At 40.9% G+C, this 19,081-nt stretch overlaps 1 protein-coding gene across 1 annotated transcript in view; it reads right to left on the bottom strand.

Moving 5' to 3' along the window:
* The window catches only part of LOC136747585 (neuron navigator 2), a 115,620-nt gene that overhangs the window by 34,866 nt on the left and 61,673 nt on the right, over window positions 1-19,081 (bottom strand). Inside the window, exon 11 of the mRNA XM_066700528.1 lies at window positions 15,527-15,652. Within this exon, the coding sequence (XP_066556625.1) occupies window positions 15,527-15,652 (126 nt within the window). The remainder of the gene's footprint in view (window positions 1-15,526; window positions 15,653-19,081) is intronic.

The following is a 19,081-nucleotide window of genomic DNA, read 5'->3' as shown; positions in this document are numbered from 1 at the left end:
CTCACTGAAGCTCTTAATGATGTTGAGTAAGACCCATGGGTTAACTTATTCACAAAAACATTAGTGCAACATAGTGCATTCAGGGTAAAAAAACAAACATATAGTTAATCTTTCAGTGCCCTTTTTTTAACGTCACAGTATTTTGTATAGAGCTCCCTTAAGGTCCCATCGCTCCGAACAAGCAGGAGACATAACTTGGCAACTTCCCCCTCTGGAGTACCCTGCACACATTTAAAAACCGCTCCCCCGGTGCCGAGATTATATGCCGCCTTAGACGCCTCCTCTGGCCCAGCTGATCAGGTGACAGCGAGAGCCAAGCTCCCACAGGACCGCATGCTACCCTAAGAACAAAGGGACTCAGCTGTTCAGCCAAATGAGGCTGAGAGGAACGGGGAGAGACGCGGGGCGCTGAGGCACAAAGAAAGAGCGCCTTGACAAAGATGCATGTTTTACATGCCAACTTCAGTCATCTTGCCGAGAGAACAGGGCCGCTGCCAAACGATTTTGCCGTGTCCCTCTGTGCCAAGCCGCTCTGTGTCCAGCCCTGACACAACAACACTGCAAAAAACCCTCTGCGAACAATTCCACTTTTCATTGCACTGAATAAAAACAAGGTGGAAGGGAGGGGGTGGTGGGGGTAGAGAGAGAGCTCCTCTTTCTCTCCTCCCAGACGCTGTTTACTCAATGGACTGCCCAGTCTCTGCAGTAACCTGGTTTAAACCCTCTCTCGGAAGTTTTTTTTTTTTTTTTTTACTCACAACAGCAACAAGCACAGCAAACTAATACGTACGAATCTCTGTGCCAATGCTGCACAAGAAAAGCCATTGTTTTCTTAATACATAACATTGGCAGAGGTAGGACAGATTTAAACCTGAAGACAAATTAGGTAAAACTGGAAAAATAAAATCTGTACAAGGCAAAATTGAACGCAAACCAATGCTTTCAGGATATCTCTTATTGTATTTTACTTTTTACACAATGTCCTGAATCAACCATTAGAAACGAATGACTGAATAGTTAAGAGGCACGTATCCAGTTTCATTGTTCACTCCCGAAGCACAGCTTTGAAATACTGTCCAGAGCAGTCCAAACGTGAGTGATGGCTGGAGAACAGTGCGCATGTGAATTATTAATAACAGCAGCAGCCACTGTGCACCTGGGATTCCTCGTGTCCTTGTAGCCCAGAGCGCGTCTGTCTGTGACCTGAGGAAATCTCAAATTCGGCAGCACAATACAAACGGTTTAGTGTTTGGTGGATATATATCATGAGGGAGGAATAAAAGCTTTGTGCAAACATGACATCATGCTTCACCTCCTTGCATTACAGTTTGGACAGCAGAAAGACTATATATAAACACAGAAACAAAACAGAGCAGACAGACGGCTATATTAAGCGGTGACTTCTTGACAGGCGGAACTCGCTTTCTTTTTTTTTTTTTTTTTTGGGCCATTGCTCACCCCAGTTGTTTCTGACTCCAGAACCCTGGGGGCAGGCAGGGCAAACAGTGGGGGATCACATCTCTGTCCCAAACGTAGGATTAGTGAAAACCCATGGAGCAGTAAAAGGATTAATACCCAATCTCTGGGACAGGAAATTGGCTCACTTTGTTAACCGTCTCCCCACTGTTTCCTTTAAAAGAATCCAGACAACAATGAGTTAAACTGGCTTAGCGACTTCAGCGGCTCCGTAATGAAGTTCTTGTGTTGTTCTGTCCTTACCTCTCACTTCAGTTCCTACTGTTACTGTCGTAACAAAACCATAAACAAGTAACAACAGGTTACCAGCTGTTTAAAGTACATGACCTTTATTAAAATGTCTTGTTAAATTGTCCAACAGAGATTTGAAGCAGAAAATAATAAATCTTAAGCATATTACATGTGTGAATGATATACTCTTTTGTTTGACTTTACATTTTAAACCGACACTAAACATGTCCGTTATGTGACTAGTTGCTGAAGTGAAACAGACATTCTGGCAAAGTGACAATCTGAGGTTAAGAGGAAAAGTTAGCAGCCTAAGGCAAAGATCTAGCTTTCTTTAAAAGCTATCTTTGAATAATCGACTTACAAACATAGCACAAGTACTGCTTTGATTAACTATGGAAGTCAAACTAAATCTGATACAGAGATCTTTAAAATACTCTTCTAAAAGGGGATTTATGACTTTAAAAAACAACTCTCTCAACATAAGTTATAATTATATTAATATAAACAATTAAGGTAGAAACTGTTATATCTTTGATGCCTTGGAATGCATCCAGATCTTTCCCTGATAATAAACATATAACTAAATTAATTACATTAACAATGTATCTGCAAAGTATCAAATCAATGCTTAACAATCCAAACTCAAATTCAATAGTCACTATAGTTCAATAGTTCACTAGTCAAATTGAACACAGAAATGTGCATCTGGGCTCAAGAGTAATAAAGTCCCTTTCTACCTCGGCACGCTGGCTGGCCACAGCATTCCTCCCCCTGTCCGGCCACCTAGAGCTTCAGAGAAAGTGCTGAAGTTGACTTTGCAAGCCGATAGCTTCATCGGGCTTCCTGCAGCGTGCTGAGTCAATGATCCCCGAGCCTGTGAAGCCGAGCGGTGTTCACTTCAGCAGCGCGCCATGCACTCTGAGAGAACTGCAAGCAAGGGCTTGAAAGAGATCATCACCAGCAAGCGGCCCTGGAAGAAACCCGATCCCAAACTAAATTAACCTGGTAAGTGCTGAACGAGTGTGAGGTCAGAGCGCACTGCTGGCACCGGGTCAGGTCTGCAGCACTGTGATTCAAAAGCAGTGAAAACAGAGACACCCGGATACCGTAATTAATAGACAAGGAGCTGCTAATTAGAGATAGACTATCAGTGCTTTGATTCAGAGAGCTTTGGTGTTGGCTCTCAGGCATTAGCCCAGAAGGAAGACTTTTATCAAATGCTGAGTAAACACTGAATCTTGAAGAGTTAAAAGGTAAAGAAAACTGCCAATTAATTGTGTAACTTAATGACTCCACTTCCTTTGTGTTGAAATACTCACAGACAGAGGTTTAATCCACAGATTGCAGTCTCCATCCAGGCAATCCAAACTGAGTCTTCATTACACAAAGAATAATCCCCTCTGTGTCATTAGTCAGGGGCGCAGAGACGTCTGAATACGAATTTAACAGCAGCGCAGCTTATACTAATTGTGCGTCATGAAGTTACTTCCCTAGGTAAGCTTGGGAATATTTGTTAAGTCAACAAGGCAGAATGAAACAAGCGAGTGGTTAACCAAGGCAATTTGTACCTTCCAGATTGTATCTCAGCCTTACTAAAGGAGGATTTTAAAGGGTCAGGGAACAGGGTCAAACTCTTGTGTTATTTAGAGTAAGAGAGGACGAGCCAAAGGGAATTACCAAACTAAAAAGTCTGCAGCCTTTCCAAATGTACCGGGAAGAGAATTGACCATTTAGTATTTTCTGGCACGTTTTGGTACTGTCCCTCCAACTGCTATTACTGCTAAAGTTACTTGAACATGATGTTAAACCATCTTCAAAATGGCGAACAAATGTATCACATGCCAATAATATCTCCTCATTTAAAAGGCACAACTATTATGATTCAGTTATCATAAAGTGACCGGATTGCAAAAGGTAGATGACCCACGCCAACAGGCTGACCGATACAGTCCTTCCTTACAAAGGTAAAACCTGCACGACGGAGGTCAATTAAAGAGTCAAGATCTACAAAACAGACAAGTTGTGGAGGAAAAGGCAGGGAGGGCTGGTGTTTTCAGGGTGGTGAATGGGCCGCAGCTGTACCGCATTATTGACCTGGGCGGAGCAACCCTGGGGGGGCGTACAAAGCTACTGTAGCAACCGAGCCTCAGGAGAGAGCCAGGGAATGCGAATTCCGAGTGGAAGAAGAAAACCAGTGAAACTAACTGTAGAGTCTTTATGTTTTGGCGAAGTTCGGTCTTAACAGAGGGAAAGGAGATGTAGCCAGGAAGTGACATCACAGGACACAGACCTGCCTTCCGGTCCTGCCCCTCACCTGCGGACTGCAGCAGCGAGCTGAGGGCATGTCTGACTGTCACAAATGAAGGGGTTGACGGGGCGAGTGAAGAATTGGACCCTGCCCAAAATGTGTGTGTGGGGGGGACTGAAATATATCCACTGCTGTTTAAAGATTCAAGATTTGAACGCCAAGGCAATGTTGCCGAAAACAGCAATGTTCAGCTCTATTCAATGGCGGTTTTCTTTTAACTCCACTGAATGTTTTTGGTTTTGTCTGTCTTTCATGGTTTGTAATTTTGTGTTGAGAATATACTTAATTGTGATGAAGCACTGCAATGAGGTAACTCACTGTGTTGCAGATCACACAATTTTCTCTATTCCCCATTTAGACTTGGCAAATCCCGTATCTCTTTTCTGACGGTGCCAACTCATTCGGCCAGCCTCCCTCCGCAGCAGGAGCCCTTATCTATATTTAGAGGGATTACAGATGAATAAAAGATAGCAGCCCCACTGCTGGCATATGTCTGTCTCCACCTTTAAACACACACTTGCGAGCTCTCTGCATACTTGTTTCATGACACGGGCGCAGCAGGAACCTTTGTAGATGGTGGGGCTGATATAAAAAGCAATTATGGCTTTCTCCATCCCAAAACACTCATTATATTCAACCTAAAAGGAAGCGAACAGAGATAGTTGTGGAGGAACTTTAGTAAGCCATTTCTTTTTGCATTGCTGTGCAGTACTGCGGGTCTATGCATTTGCAATTCACTGCCTATGTGGGTATTTTGTTTTTAATAACAAACTATCTGCAAATACATCTTCTCTCATCATTTCCCATGTGAAAGCAAGACTACAACACTACAGCGATAATTATTTTTTAACTTGGAATTCCCAGGTTTGCCTCAGAGGTCACATCAGGTGACCAGGTACCATAAAACGCATTCGATCCTGTGCAAAGAATCTGTCCGAGAATTTGTGTGCAGTGGCTATTTGATTCTGCCAAGACCAGGTGTCAGCTACCACATTTAACAACTCAACCACTATCAAAAAAGAAAGTAAACCAGTTTTAGTGGGTTGTTTTAAATTAGAACAAATATGGTATGAAACGTTATATAAAAATGGCAAGCCCTGCAGCTGATAAATAATAGCAATGAGATCATTTGAAGAAAATAAAATAATGCTTTTGTTTAAAATAAGGTACAACACCATAGGGATGGACAAGCTCAATACATATGGATCAAAGAACATAATGGTGTGTAAAAATGTTGGAGGTGTTCAAATTCAATTCAGCACATCAAAGTGGGATGGCACTTTATCTTTTCTGTGAATAATCAAGGATGCTGACAGAGGGGCTTTATGGGTAAATAAAGTGACTAACAGGAATTGGTTATACTTGTCTGTACAGTACCGCGGCTCACGTGTAGCCTTTGGAAATTAATACCACATTCCAAGTAACCAGTATATAATATGTGGCACGTAATCACACAGCTGTCTGCAAAGCGTGGAAATGATAAGGCCATTGTGTTAGGAATTCAGTTTCTAACAAATATAACCATATAGTTTAATCCCCTTTTAGAATTATTTTAATTTTATGCTAAAAAGAGAAAAGGTTTCTATAGCAAACAGTGAGGTAACCCGAGAAATACTTCCCACAAGGGCTGCCAAAGCTTCTAAATATATGTTTGAAAGAACTCAAATCCTGATCTATTGCCAATGAGTTCAATAGAGAAAAAAAGGTCTCAAACATGATTCTTGCTTCTCAGATTTTAGAGAAAAGTTATTTATTGATCTTTTTTCTCAGTTGAACATTCGTGTGGCTGTGTTTAAGATCACCTAGAGCATTCCCATTACACATTCCCATTTTTTCTAAACCAAAGGGCTGGGTTGGAATTGTTCTTGCTTGGAGCCCTTTCCTTTTGGCAGCAACACAAAAAATAAAAGAAAAAAGTGAAAATCACAATCGTTATTTTTAGTTCCCCAGAGGGAAATGTTTTAAGTAACACATAATGTTTTATAGAGGAGTATGGTTTTAATGTCAGCATGAAAGAAACAAGGCAGTACCAACATGGGGTGAGGCTGTGAATTTTCAGAGCAACCTGCTGAAGTCTGACGCAGAGGCTTGGCCCCAAGGTGTAAATTGAGGATATTCTGGTCCTGTGGTCACCACAGTAATGCCAGACCTCAATGTGTTTGTTTTGTCAATACAAGAGTCATCCACTCTGACACACCCCGTTCTCTTTCAAAATCCCCAAACCTCCTTCTCATTACCATGCGCTCGAGACAGCTGTCAGTTGGAAGACCCTTAAAGTACACTGTAAAACATCTCAACCTTTTGCAGACACATGGTTGATTAACTTGTTGTCCTCTACCCCAAATTACTTGCTAGGTTATTCAGAAGAAATTTGGGCATTTCTTGATATTCTTCCAATGTAATGATTACAACTCCAGACAATTCAAATGAGTAGCAGAGCATCAAAACTAAATAATACAACATAATTATAAGAAATAAAAGAGAAGACCATTGAAGACACCCATGGCGTTGAAATCTTGCAAATGTGTGTTACTATAATGACAGTGTCCTTATGTAAAATAAAGTTGAATTCTTCCTTTCAGACTTCATAGTGCAGTGCAGGTGTAGAAAAAACAATTGCAGGGATTCAAAGTAGAGCAGTTAGAACTGTGCGCCAAAACAGTTCTGCTACTTTTTTGATTGTGTATTTTAAAGAAAACCCTTTCTGAACAACCTGAAAGCAAAATGACCGTTATAAAAAAACTAAACTAAAAAAACATCCACAATATTTTGCCAGGACTGCAACTCACCCGGAGAGAGAGAATAGCACAAACGTACATAATCATCTTCAATTCATTTCTGCTTTTCAGTTGTTGCTCTGATAATGTAACATGTCATGAATTCTACACAACCCCTCATTTGCATATGAATGCAGAACTGAGAGTAATTGAGAGTCTCTCAAGCATGATTTGTAGTTTAAGGTAATTAAACGCATTGTGTTCCTGCAGTAACGACATTTTACGCTGTGAAACAATTTGATTTAAATACTTGTAAATACAGGCTTTATCGTCTCTCAAAAACCCATAGGAAAAATGGGTTTTCCACCCCTATTTTTAGAAATAAGACACTGATGCAGCATGACTTTAACACACTGCGCAAGGTGCCCTTTGACCCCTACAAAAATACCTTTACTATAGTTAAGACTGTTGAACTACGATTAAAATAAGTCCACTCCACCGTTTTACAGGCCAATATCATCACCGGTCGTTGGAAGTGTTATAAGGTATTCCAAACGTCTACACTAAATAAAACATACCATTTACACAACAGATTTGATCATTTGTTCATAAGTTGTTATGTTTAGACACCTATGTTCATACAAAACAACTGCAGCTGCATCAGAAGGATAACAATAAAATAACAACAAGTCAAAGTCCCATCTGAACCAGGGAAAGCTTCACTTCTAGTCCTGTTTCGCCAGTGCTCAGGACTAACAAAAACTATTACTTTAACAACGACAAGGCAGTATAATAAAGTAGATTCTAGGAAGTTGCACTTAAATGTCTATCATTTTATTGAAAGAAATGCATGAAATCAGCAGCTTCTTTCCTAGCACTTTTCTTGCTTAATGAACCGGCTGTCATTGCACTGTGTATGTTGTGTTTGCAAAGCCCTTCACAGCCTTACAAATCCTAAGTAGTGCAGCAGACTAGAAAACAAACCGGGCCCTGGAATTCAATACACACACGCTAATACTGGTTTACACAAAGTCTTCCAAACATTTTTAAGCCATGTCTGGAAGAGGTAAATAGAGAACTGGTCTAGCATGAGTTCAGTCTTTATAGAATTGGAATGGGTTAATATTTGTTTGAACATTAAACACACAGGGAGTTAACTGGTTAGGGAGTTAACCTACAGGTTGTCTGTACATAAGACGTGTCTGACATCTCTACCTTCCTGATTTGGGATTCATACATGTTTATTCATATAAAAATAATAAAGAAACACATTTAAATAAACGTATATTGGTTTAAACAACAAAAAGAGCTATTAAGTCACGTGGTGCAATCTTGCTCTCCTTGTTGCCTCAAGCAGTTTTGCACTTTGCACCTTAGACAAAGATGAGACTGCAAATTCCCCCCACCATACCTTGCCTGTTTTATGTTGTGCTCATTAACTACCCCCCATCAAAGAGTTAACTAATGTGACTCACATGTTTTAATCACATTAACGGCCAGAATGAAAGCAAAGTCCTTGTAATAACATTCTTGACTATATTGGGGCCGATGACTTTTGTGGCTTTAGATTGATAATGAACTGTTTTTTTTTCTTTCTTCTTTTCCTCGTTTCCTTTCAAGTTCTTAAATCCCCTCAGTTGACCACTTGTAGCTGGTAAGTTCCTCTACAGCTGGAGAACCGGGAGCTGTTCGTAATGGGACAGAGGCACCAGCGCGATCTTTAGTTATACACATTCACACAAAAAACTAATACCAACCAGTAACTCCTGCTCAAGCACAAGCAGCTGTCCTGTAAACCGTTCTCAGTTAACATTCATCTTATTACAGGATGTAAAGTAACAAGGCGTCAACATTAAGCATGTGAAGAACCAGCAATTGCACAAGACGTTAATCCCAGGAGTGTTGCTCTAGGATGTACCAACAGGGGAAAACAACACTCTCACTCACAAAAACAAAACAACAACAACAATCGTAGTAACAGCACAGAAAAAAACCTGGAAAAACATCTATGTCGCCATCTACAGCATTTGTAACTGGCCTCTGCACTTGAATGCTCTCTGTTGTACGCATCTGTGCAAAGACGGTATAGATTCACGCAAGTGTCACATTCAACAGGTACTGGCAGCAATTGTAAAAACTCAGACAAAACACAATGCCTCAGTAGACAGGGACTCGCATAAAAGCAGAACAAGACACCAACCGCTAAATTCAACCCAGTGAATGCAAAAAAAAAAAAAGGAAGGAGCAGTTATTTTATCCTAGACCTGATCATGTTGTTTCGGACACCACAATAGCAGTCTGCTGCTATCGCATTCAAGGGAATAAGACGGATGCGGAGACAGACAAAGGCCCTGCCTACCTGTATCCTGGGCGAAGCAGGTGTGTGCCAAACAAAGCGCTGGGTTTGACTGCGCCTGGAGCCTCTCTGTACCTAGGGCTCGGATCAGGCTCCCTCAGTGATTTTCTCCAGCAACCCTAACGAGCAAATCCTCTCCCCTCTCCTGCCCACCTCGGGAGCAGAATGCTAATGTTGTCTGTGTTCGCTTAATTTGACCAAGCCTACTTTTTCCCTCCCTCCCCGTTTAGTACACTCACAGTACATGCTGGCACTTCTGTACTCTCATGCAGTATGGCATTCGTACAAGTGTAGGGAGATTTATTCAGTGCCTTTCATTTTGCAAACAACTACAGACGGCCTCTCATCGACTGCATGGAAAGAGCAACATTAATGTTCCTCACTGCTTTCCTTTGGAAATAACGGTGAGAACCGGTCTAAAAATACACTGTCATTTCAACATTGATTCCTCTGAAGTTATTATTATTTCTCCCGAGAAAGCAAACAAGTGTCTGTGGAAATACAATTCCTCGTTGAAGTTGTTTAGACACAGATATGTTACAAGTATACAATAGGAGGCACAGGGGACGGCTTGAAATACCAAATGAAAAATCTCTCGCTGTCGGCCCTCCCCTGTGCTCTCCCTGGAACATCTGGTCCGGGTCACAGCTGTGGCCACACACTCCGTATCTTGTGTTTGATACAGGGGAGCAGTCCAGTATGGGAAGACCCCTCTATTGCACACAGAAAGGACCAACATAATCGCACACAGTATTCAATTACACAGCTCTCTTTAAACTGAATAGAGCACTAAGCCACAGGAATTTCATTCATGTTTTCTCCTCTGTAAGCACTGCAATACATGCTTTGGAACATTTCTCTTTTGTTTCTTTTTCACACCGTCAGGCGCAGGGTACTAAAACTGCGTTGTGCCCCATGGTGTTGCAGGTATTAGCTCAGCTGTGCTGTGCACTTTGTTTCCCACTGGCCACAGGTTCTCGCCTCAGCAACGTGTGGAAACTGAAAAAGTGCAGATGACAGAGAATATGGAGATTTCAAAAATATTAATAGCAATTAAATAAGAACTATATATACTGTCTTGCTAGGTCTCCCATGATTGATATATTTTTAGGTCCAGAAGCTAAATCTCTCCCTTTTGCACTGTGTTCATTATGTAAAGGAAAGCCCACAAATTATGATTGTGTCTCTAAAGTGATGCAGCGTACATCACTGAACACAAAAAAGACACTTGACAATATCTGGATATCCATGACCATTATTCATGGGTTTCTGTTTAGTATTTTAAATGGAAGGTATGGTGAAGCTTTGGTAATGTTCTCATGTATGTGTGGGTGTGTGTGTGAGTGGGGGTGTGGGTGTGGGTGTGGGGGTGTGTGTGTATGTTTCTGCTGCACAATCCCCCGATGCACTTGTTAAACGCTCTGCAGCCGTGGGTGAAAGCTGCAGTTCGAATTTCAGACAAAGAGAGGGAGTGGTTTTATCCTCCTCATCTACAGTCTTGTAACATCACTATAAATATTTGCATTTTAGCCTGTGAGCAATATTTATTATCAAACACACACGCACACGCACATATGGCAATGCAATTTTTTTCGCAGTCATATATTCATTTCATTTTTTGTTGGCTTGCATTTTTAAAAGAAAAGATGCCATTATTCCTTCTTAGATAATCCTCTCTGAAGAGAACAATGAAATATGCTCGAAGTGCTGCACAAAAATGTGAATGTGCCGGCAACAGGGTATTGAACAAAACCAAAAAAAGTTCAGTGATTTCCACTTTCAAATGATTACATTAAACCACAAAAATGAGATGATAAATCTTATATACAATCACTATTATTCTGAATATCTAGATTGGCGTTTTTTCAGTCGGATCACATCACCTGATCACTCTCACCGGTTCAGTACAGCTGTGCTTCGAAACACAACCCTTTAAAGAACCGACTCATCCCAGTAGACCAGTGCTCAGTGGCCCACAGTATGTGAAAGATTTACTCCCCCCTCCCTCACAATGAAAGCCGAGTCCCAGGGCAACCTTTTAAGCCCACGCGCAGCCCACTGCCCCATTGGATCATTATCACTGTATCAGACAGCCGGGCTCCTGGTGGCCGGTTCAAAGAGAGCGCCGGTGTGCGCAGAAAGCCCCTCCAGCATTCTCCTCCTCACCGACTGCGGCTTGAAAGGACGGTCCCGTGGAAAAACAGTCCACACCACAGCCAGCCCAGGGGTCAGCTTCCTAGAGCTGTGGCCTACTGTATCAGTGCCAGTAACACAATCTGTCCATTAGACCCCGCTTCGTAATTTATGTTCCTTCTCTTACTATACAAACAGTTATGGAATTACTGGAGCCGTGACTAGGGAGGAAAAATAATCTTATAACAGACTGTGCCGTTTTTAGTATACATAATTGCAGGAGACGGAGTGCCCAACAAGGTTCATATCAGATATACACAACAAAGGAGATCCTATAAAATACTAAAGCTGACCAATAATATGTTGGGTAAAGGAATACTTTAGTGATCATCTATGTATAGTGTCACACATTTCCATCAATATTGAGGAATAATTACTACATCAGACTTCAACAAATGAAATGTACATGATCGCCCTAACTTGTTATTTTTGGTAAAAGGTTGAAATATTTAAGAGTGACCAAACATTTCTGTGAACCGCTCCACAGGATATAATACTACACTGACATTTTAAACACTTCCAGAACTCTCATATTCATTACATTAATTTGCATGAAATAAAGGTTTACAATGTTTTAAAACAATGTTAAATTGTAGTACTGCATATACTGTATGCAATACACTTCTCCTAGTGCTTTTAGCACAATTTCAATACGCAATGGACTGGCACAGTAATGCACTCTGTGTAGATACGAAAGTGCAACAATAATGAAAAAGTAACAACTTTTTTTTTTAACAAATCGAGAGTGAGTGACAGTTTGTTGTGTTTTTTTTTTCTAAAAAGTAGATGGGTCAGCTGAGTCTATCACACAACACTAATATTTTATTTCAGGCACACAAAAGATTGTGCATGTTTCCCCCCTGAGGGACATAACAGCAGGGGTTTACAGTAGCGTACAATAGTTCTCATATGGATCAAACCCCTGGCTGAAAAGAGACCACCACCACACCCTCCACCTCGCAATGGAATCACAAGGCTGTGGTTATAATGATGCAGATTCCTAGAGATATTAATTCTGTAACCAAATGGACAGAGCATCGTTCTCCAGCAAACTGTCCCAGCCAGAGCGGGGGCCACGGCTCGGGGCATTCAGACAGATGCCAACCGTCTCCGGGGCCCGGGTTCAGATATCCCACACAACCCGCTGGAGCTCCACACTGCGGGGCCGAGACAGCAGGAGAAACAGCCCCGAGCCCGGAGGAGACGACTCGGTGGCCCTGACAGGTGGGTCATTGTTGGGGGAAGGCAGGGGGGGCATTTTTAACAGGCGGACCTAAACGGCTCTGAGAACAAGAGCCAACAAAGACCTGGAGGCGCTGTTTAATGACTCCAGGAAAAGAACAATAACTTCTGAAGATGAAAACCAAGTCCGAAAAGAAAATATGTAAAAAAATATATATATGAAAGGGACTGATTTTCCCAGTGGGGCAATATTACGTCTTGTCTATAGAGCGGAGCGTTTGTTTAAAGTAGATCATCAATCACATGGCAGAATCGTACAGACAGGATATACAGTGCAGACGGAGCGGTTCTGACTAACACGTTTGCTATATATAATCATACAAAAGATCCATGCAAATAGGTGAGACTGGTTTTGCTGGTAAAATTGGCACACATATCACCACAAACCTTCTGCTGCTGCATATGCCTCTAATGGTTGTATATTTTAATATCTAACAATGGAGGGGGGGAGATATAACCCCCTTATACACATACACACACAACGAAAAAAGCAGTGAAACATTGACAATAACCAGAATTAAAATTAAACTCTTCAGGGTTGGTCATAAAACAAAGCCTAAAAATATGAATATTGTGAGAGATTGTGCGTTTCCTGTAAAACATTTCAAAATGCCTAAATGAAGGGTTTTCCTTTGTCTCTCTCTCATTATCGAATACATGTAAGAAGGGGGTTTAAGGTTATACCGTATTATTGCACATTTAGGCAATTATTTCTTTTGGCAACCGAACAAGTCCCACACAAGCAGCTGTTGGGTAAATTATTCCATTAAATACTCCAGTTCGGCACATCCCCCCCACATCCCATCGCTGACGGTTAACAATACAGCCCTAAATAAATCATAAACTGAAAACACAAGGAATTTCACATTAGATAAGGTCCTTTGATTTACTTAACCCAGAGGTTTCTGAGGTCTCCTTTGAGGTTAATGCCATGGTGACATCTGACACGCTGGTTTACAATACATATTTCTGGATCAAACATGCTTTTAAGGCACTTGGTTATGTTTGTTGCACATATAAATATATACATATTCTGGGTAAAGGCATACATTATTTTTGCGATTCAAGAAGAAAACTAAAGTTGTTGATATGACACACTCATGTAAAATAAACTCAGCGATTAAATGTGCAAATACCAAGTGTGGCTGAGAAATATCCTAAATAATGTGTTTTTAAATCAATTAACCTGTCCTCAGCGATAGCGCTAATTACAGGAAATTGTCTGTTTTCTCAGTCTGACACTCAGTGGATTCCAAGTAAAAAATGAATGAGATGTAAATTATAAAGAGCAGAGAAGCATCACTTTTCAAGGCAAATGCAGGGCAATTTTTTGAAAAATAAAGTACATGTATTGTTGTCTTACACACAAAGAGGAAAACTGAGAATATTGCCTAAACTGTACATGGTCTTATCTCCAGTAACAGACAGGAGAGCTCAGCTGTGCCCCATACTGGTCCCATTAACCTCCCTCTCATCTATTAAATTACGCTGTCTAGTTCACATTTCCACCAGCGCTTCAGGGGAAAAGTACCTTGTAAGGTCTGTGTTTTATGCTAATCGAGTTAATGTGCATAACCTACCTTACTAGCATCGCATTAATGAGGTTCCCTGCAAACAAGTACGCAAATTGCTAGCATTCCTTTGGGGTATTTGCAACCTATTAAACTGGCTGCATTGCATGTAGCTTTGTGCATATATACACAGAACAGGGAAAAAAAACAACAATGAAAAAAACTATAGCAACAACCTCAAATGAGAAACGTAAACGCAGCTCTCATGTTTATCTTTATACTTGTTTGCCGTGCTATCAGCCGTCCTGGCGCAGAGCCACATGTGCACAGGACGCACAGAGCGTGTTCATCCTTGTCACGTAACCTTTCATGATTTTCATCCGTCTAATCTACAGCACAGTCGAGATGAATATTGTAGCAGGGCAAGCGGGGAACAATGCTATTAATTGTGTGATCGCTCATGAAATCCAGACGCCCGGAGCAGCCAGCTCAACACAGGGAGAGGAGCACTGTGACTCACAACCAAAAACACACCTGTGCTAGCTGACGTGCATTTCAGTACCACATACACAAGAAAGTACTAAACCAGTCTTACACAACTCCTTCATGAGGAGAAAGATGATTCAGTTTGTAATGCATAGTAGTACACAGGTGTCAGAATTAGTGTTATGGTCATAAGGTGTGGGGTAGTGCCCTACAGTCTCTTCCTGGAGGTAGTTTTAAAGAACACACAACTGAAAAAGCACTGTATCCAACAAAAGTGGTTATATTTCAGCTGGTTTCTCACTTAACCTCGCTTAAGACTAATCTTGGACTATGCTAACTAGCCTAGAGCTAATCTGAGTCGACCAAATTGGCCCTTTATGCCATAAATTCCAACAAACTGTGGAGGACAGGTACAATTTTCCTATTGACTAGCCTCCACTACTGCACTTAAAGTGGCTTCTAAGCTATCAATTTAAAAGAGAGTCTAATTACACTCAAGAGTACAGTTCTCCCATCACAAGTTAACAGTGTGCAGAAACCTCATTTAAAAAATTCAAGAGCAGACAAGTGCATAATAAAAAAGGAGTGTTAAAAGCTAAATCCAGCATAAGAGTAGTAATCATTTTTTTGGATTTAATGATATTTTTAATATGAATAAACTTGACTTGTAAGGTACGGGGAAACTGGTGCTTATATTTATAAACAGCACTGTGTCGTGACAGCAGGATCTCCACACAACAAACCAGCTCAGAGGAAACTGAATAGTTTGTGCGCAGGTCATGGAAAACTTACCTCAGGCAGTAATGTTAGGGAAAGACAAGTTCTGTTTTTTCAGTTTGTACCACAACTAAAGGACACTGTAAAAGGAGGAAGAAGGGCAAATTCTGTTGCCCATAGATTTAAACAACAACAACAAAAGCAGAGCGACTTGCAGCCAAACCAGACTCTGCCGAGTGGATTTCAAACCAATAATACACATAGCCAAGGTATAACAGGAATAACCTACCTGTCAGCATCCCCCACTCCCCCCATGGAGGCGTTGCGCTGCAGGGTCTCTCTCACGGCGGCCATCCCGTCAGGCATGCGGTTCAAGCGCCGGGTGTACAGGCCCAGGCCCCCATCAGTCATGTAGCTGTACAAACACAGAAACATGCCCAGTCAAACTAAACATGTCATTTTATATGTCCACCCTGAATAAAGGGAACGTTTTGCCTTTTAAAGCACGTGAAGTGAGCTAAGGCACATTTGTGTGTTTTTTCTGCGCTTAAGATCGAGATCAAAAGGGCGTTGTTGAAATGTTTGTTACTTTTAAGTTTCTCTTGGGGGCTTTTATAGTTATTGATGAATGTTCCAGTCTTTTTTTTCCAGTACTATGAATAAGATGTGAAGCAACACATCATATTTCAACATTAAGGGATTAAATTAGTTCTAAAAGACCACTGGCTCTTATTGACAGTTTAAACCTGAAAGAATAAAGCAAAGAAACCTCTTCTTTTTCACAATGTCAGTGGAGATCATTTAACGGAATTCTCCCATGTACTGTAAACCTAAAGGAAATGTATAAAATGTCTGCCGAAGTTACCCAAGTAAGGCACTTGACAAGATGTGTTTTTGAGTTGTGAACTCTGAGGGGTTGAAAGGATATCCGATTCTTTTTCTGAACAGAAAGTGGTCTTCTTTCCAAGCCTACTGTTCACCAAAGCAGCGCTCTCACTGCTGGAAAAACGACTAATCCTTTCCACCTTGAAGTGGTTATCTAACTTGATACCAGGGTGTGGAAGACACGCAACACAGGATAAAAATCAAGAGCTGTTTAACTGATGTCCCAATAACACACAGCATGAGTCCTGCTGTAACTTTTACACACTTACAATAAACACATTTTCTTCACTGGTCATGGACAGAAGACTGCTGGGATTTTCTAGCAAATAATAATTCAGTTTATGAATGAGGAAGTATTTGCTTACTTAATACTTAGTTTCAGGTAAATTAAGTTAGTTTGAAATGATTGTGACTTGTTTAACTGAAGGAATGTGTCATATTCTCTGTTCAGAGTATGTAAATGTAAACTTGCCCTTTCAGGCATAGCAGCTTCAAACAATTAAATACATCTCATTGTCTGTACGAAATCAATACTGAATCATTACACAGTAAAAGTATTACACTTCTATGCATTCACTCATATCTCCTCTTTAAGTCTGAGTATGGCAGCCTGTTTTCTTTTCTTTTTTTTTATCTTTACATCTTCATATGTTTGGCTGTTCACCCTGGCAAGCAGAACACATTTACAGAGATAATACCACTCATCTGGAATTCATACAGACATGGGAACAGAAAATCAGGTTACATTCAAGTGTCATCTCCACTTTCAAAGTGGTGACTGTCAAGTTTAATGTTTAAATCAGTGAACCTCTGAGTGACCTGGTCTCAAATCAAATCTCCTCTGGCCTAAACTGCTAGAGGACACAACACTACAATCCAATTCTAGTAGAGGTAAATTCGGTTAAATGTTCCTGGCACCATCAACCAGGAGATGAGACATAATATTGTTCACAACCACCGGAAATTCATACATTTTGTATCCAGCATCTAAATCAAAGAACTGTGAATAAGGATTTAATATCAATTAGTCTTGCACGGTTAACAATTGTTAATCGAATGTTATTATGTTGTTTAATTACCAGTTATAGTTATCGCTGAATCAAAATGTTCTTTCAAAGTGTCTTTAATGCAGAAGAACAGAGCCAAGTCATTATTTAAGGAAAAGTAATACACAAAAACAAAAAAGCCACCGGGGATATCAAAATTACCAACTAAACTAAATCGCAGTGGTTCCCAGGAAAGTTTATTTACATCAGAATTTAATAGTCGGGGCAATATGTTCCTAGCAATAACACACCCTCTTTGCCAACAGCTACAGGGCAGGAAACAAATCGGTATTATGAAAATTAACCAGCAAGACAAAGACAAATGACTTATATGGTGTCACCATATATGAAATGAGGACATGCTCCTGAGGGATATAATCTATACTCAATATACACACCCAACATTACTACAGAATCCACAAATAAATCAACAGCTAACAATTAGCAAAAATAGTCAATGACAACAAATTTCAAACATGCTCCGCTGAACACAGTTTGCATCCACTGTAAATAAACTAAATTATACTATGCACATATGGCATACATATACATAATGCTAATCCCAATCAAAGGGCAAAAAGGCCTGTAACATACCTTTTTGCATTGAACATTAAAGCAGCCAAACCCCAAATAAATCTCTTCTTGCAACACCAGGTTACTGTTTCCACGCAAGAATCACTGAGAAAGCCCTCCACAGTGATAGCACTGTCAATCCCATAAATATGTGCTAATCCTTGTCGTAATCCTATCTGGATTTTAATGGCTTTGCTCATAATATTAACCCTTCCCGTTCCTCGTACCCGTCCATGTGCGCACAGCGAACTTGTGCTGGAATGTGTGCTGTGCCAGCTCTGCGGTTCCTCCGTCGTCTCCTCACATCCCTGTCGCTGAGCTGAGTGTCAGCTGGCCGCGAAAGGCAGCGCCAATTATGTGTGCTGCGTGAGAGAGCCGGGAGGAGGGGAGGCCTGGGGTGAGCTCTGAATCACCTCAGCAAGTTGGTGCAGTTTTACATGGCAAGCAAAGGCAAGAGACCTCCAGGGGATAACAGCAGAAGGTGTCAATGATAGGGGGTGGGGGTGGACACAGACTAGCCTCCAGTCTAGAATACAGATTGAAGTAGTGGTATAGACACACAACAGATAAATAAAAATAACCTCTCTCTCACTCTGTATACTGTATACACATATTTATAGATGTATACATACAAGATACACTCATAAAAACACCTCTTTGTCGTGTGTCATTGTGAATGCCTTCATTGCAAAAGTGAGCCCAGATTAATAAATAAATAAATGACAAAAAAAAACCTGACAACTAGACCCCGATGTAAAGACAGAATATTGAATAATTAAACCCTAATTAAAGATGCATTACTAGTGCTTCTGCAGCCATAATATCCCTTTAAATATGAATGGACGGAGTCATTAAAAATAGCCGGTTTCTCTCTACCTTGGTGAACTGAAATCTAGCTTATTGTTACAAATGATTATTTCTTGAATATCCAGAACGATTCACCATGACCTCACTTCCTGAAGTCGAATGAATCCCACCCGGTGAAATGAAACCAGCTGCCGAAGCTTCCTCTCATAAAATAACAGTTGACAGCAGGGCTCTGATAACCGGCTCTGACAAACCAGACGGACAGGTAGTGATGTATTGACAGACTGGGGCTGAGGTCTCCTATGAGCAGTCCTTGCCTGCCATGCCAAAATAACAAGCGCACAGCCAAGGATTTCACTTTAACTCTTCCGTGTCCAAAGAAGAACAGTTCATTCTGAGGTGAATAGTTTAGTGCTCTCCAATCTGCCCCTTCATGAAGCCGTAAGGATGCAGGCCATAGATGCTGGAATAATATTCTAATCTTAATGGCATCCATTCTTTTAAAACGTGATTTTATTCACATTTCTAATTGA

The sequence above is a fragment of the Amia ocellicauda genome, chromosome 4 (assembly GCF_036373705.1).
Source record: "Amia ocellicauda isolate fAmiCal2 chromosome 4, fAmiCal2.hap1, whole genome shotgun sequence".
In the NCBI taxonomy this organism is placed as follows: domain Eukaryota; kingdom Metazoa; phylum Chordata; class Actinopteri; order Amiiformes; family Amiidae; genus Amia; species Amia ocellicauda.
This window is presented reverse-complemented; position numbering and strand designations above follow the sequence as displayed.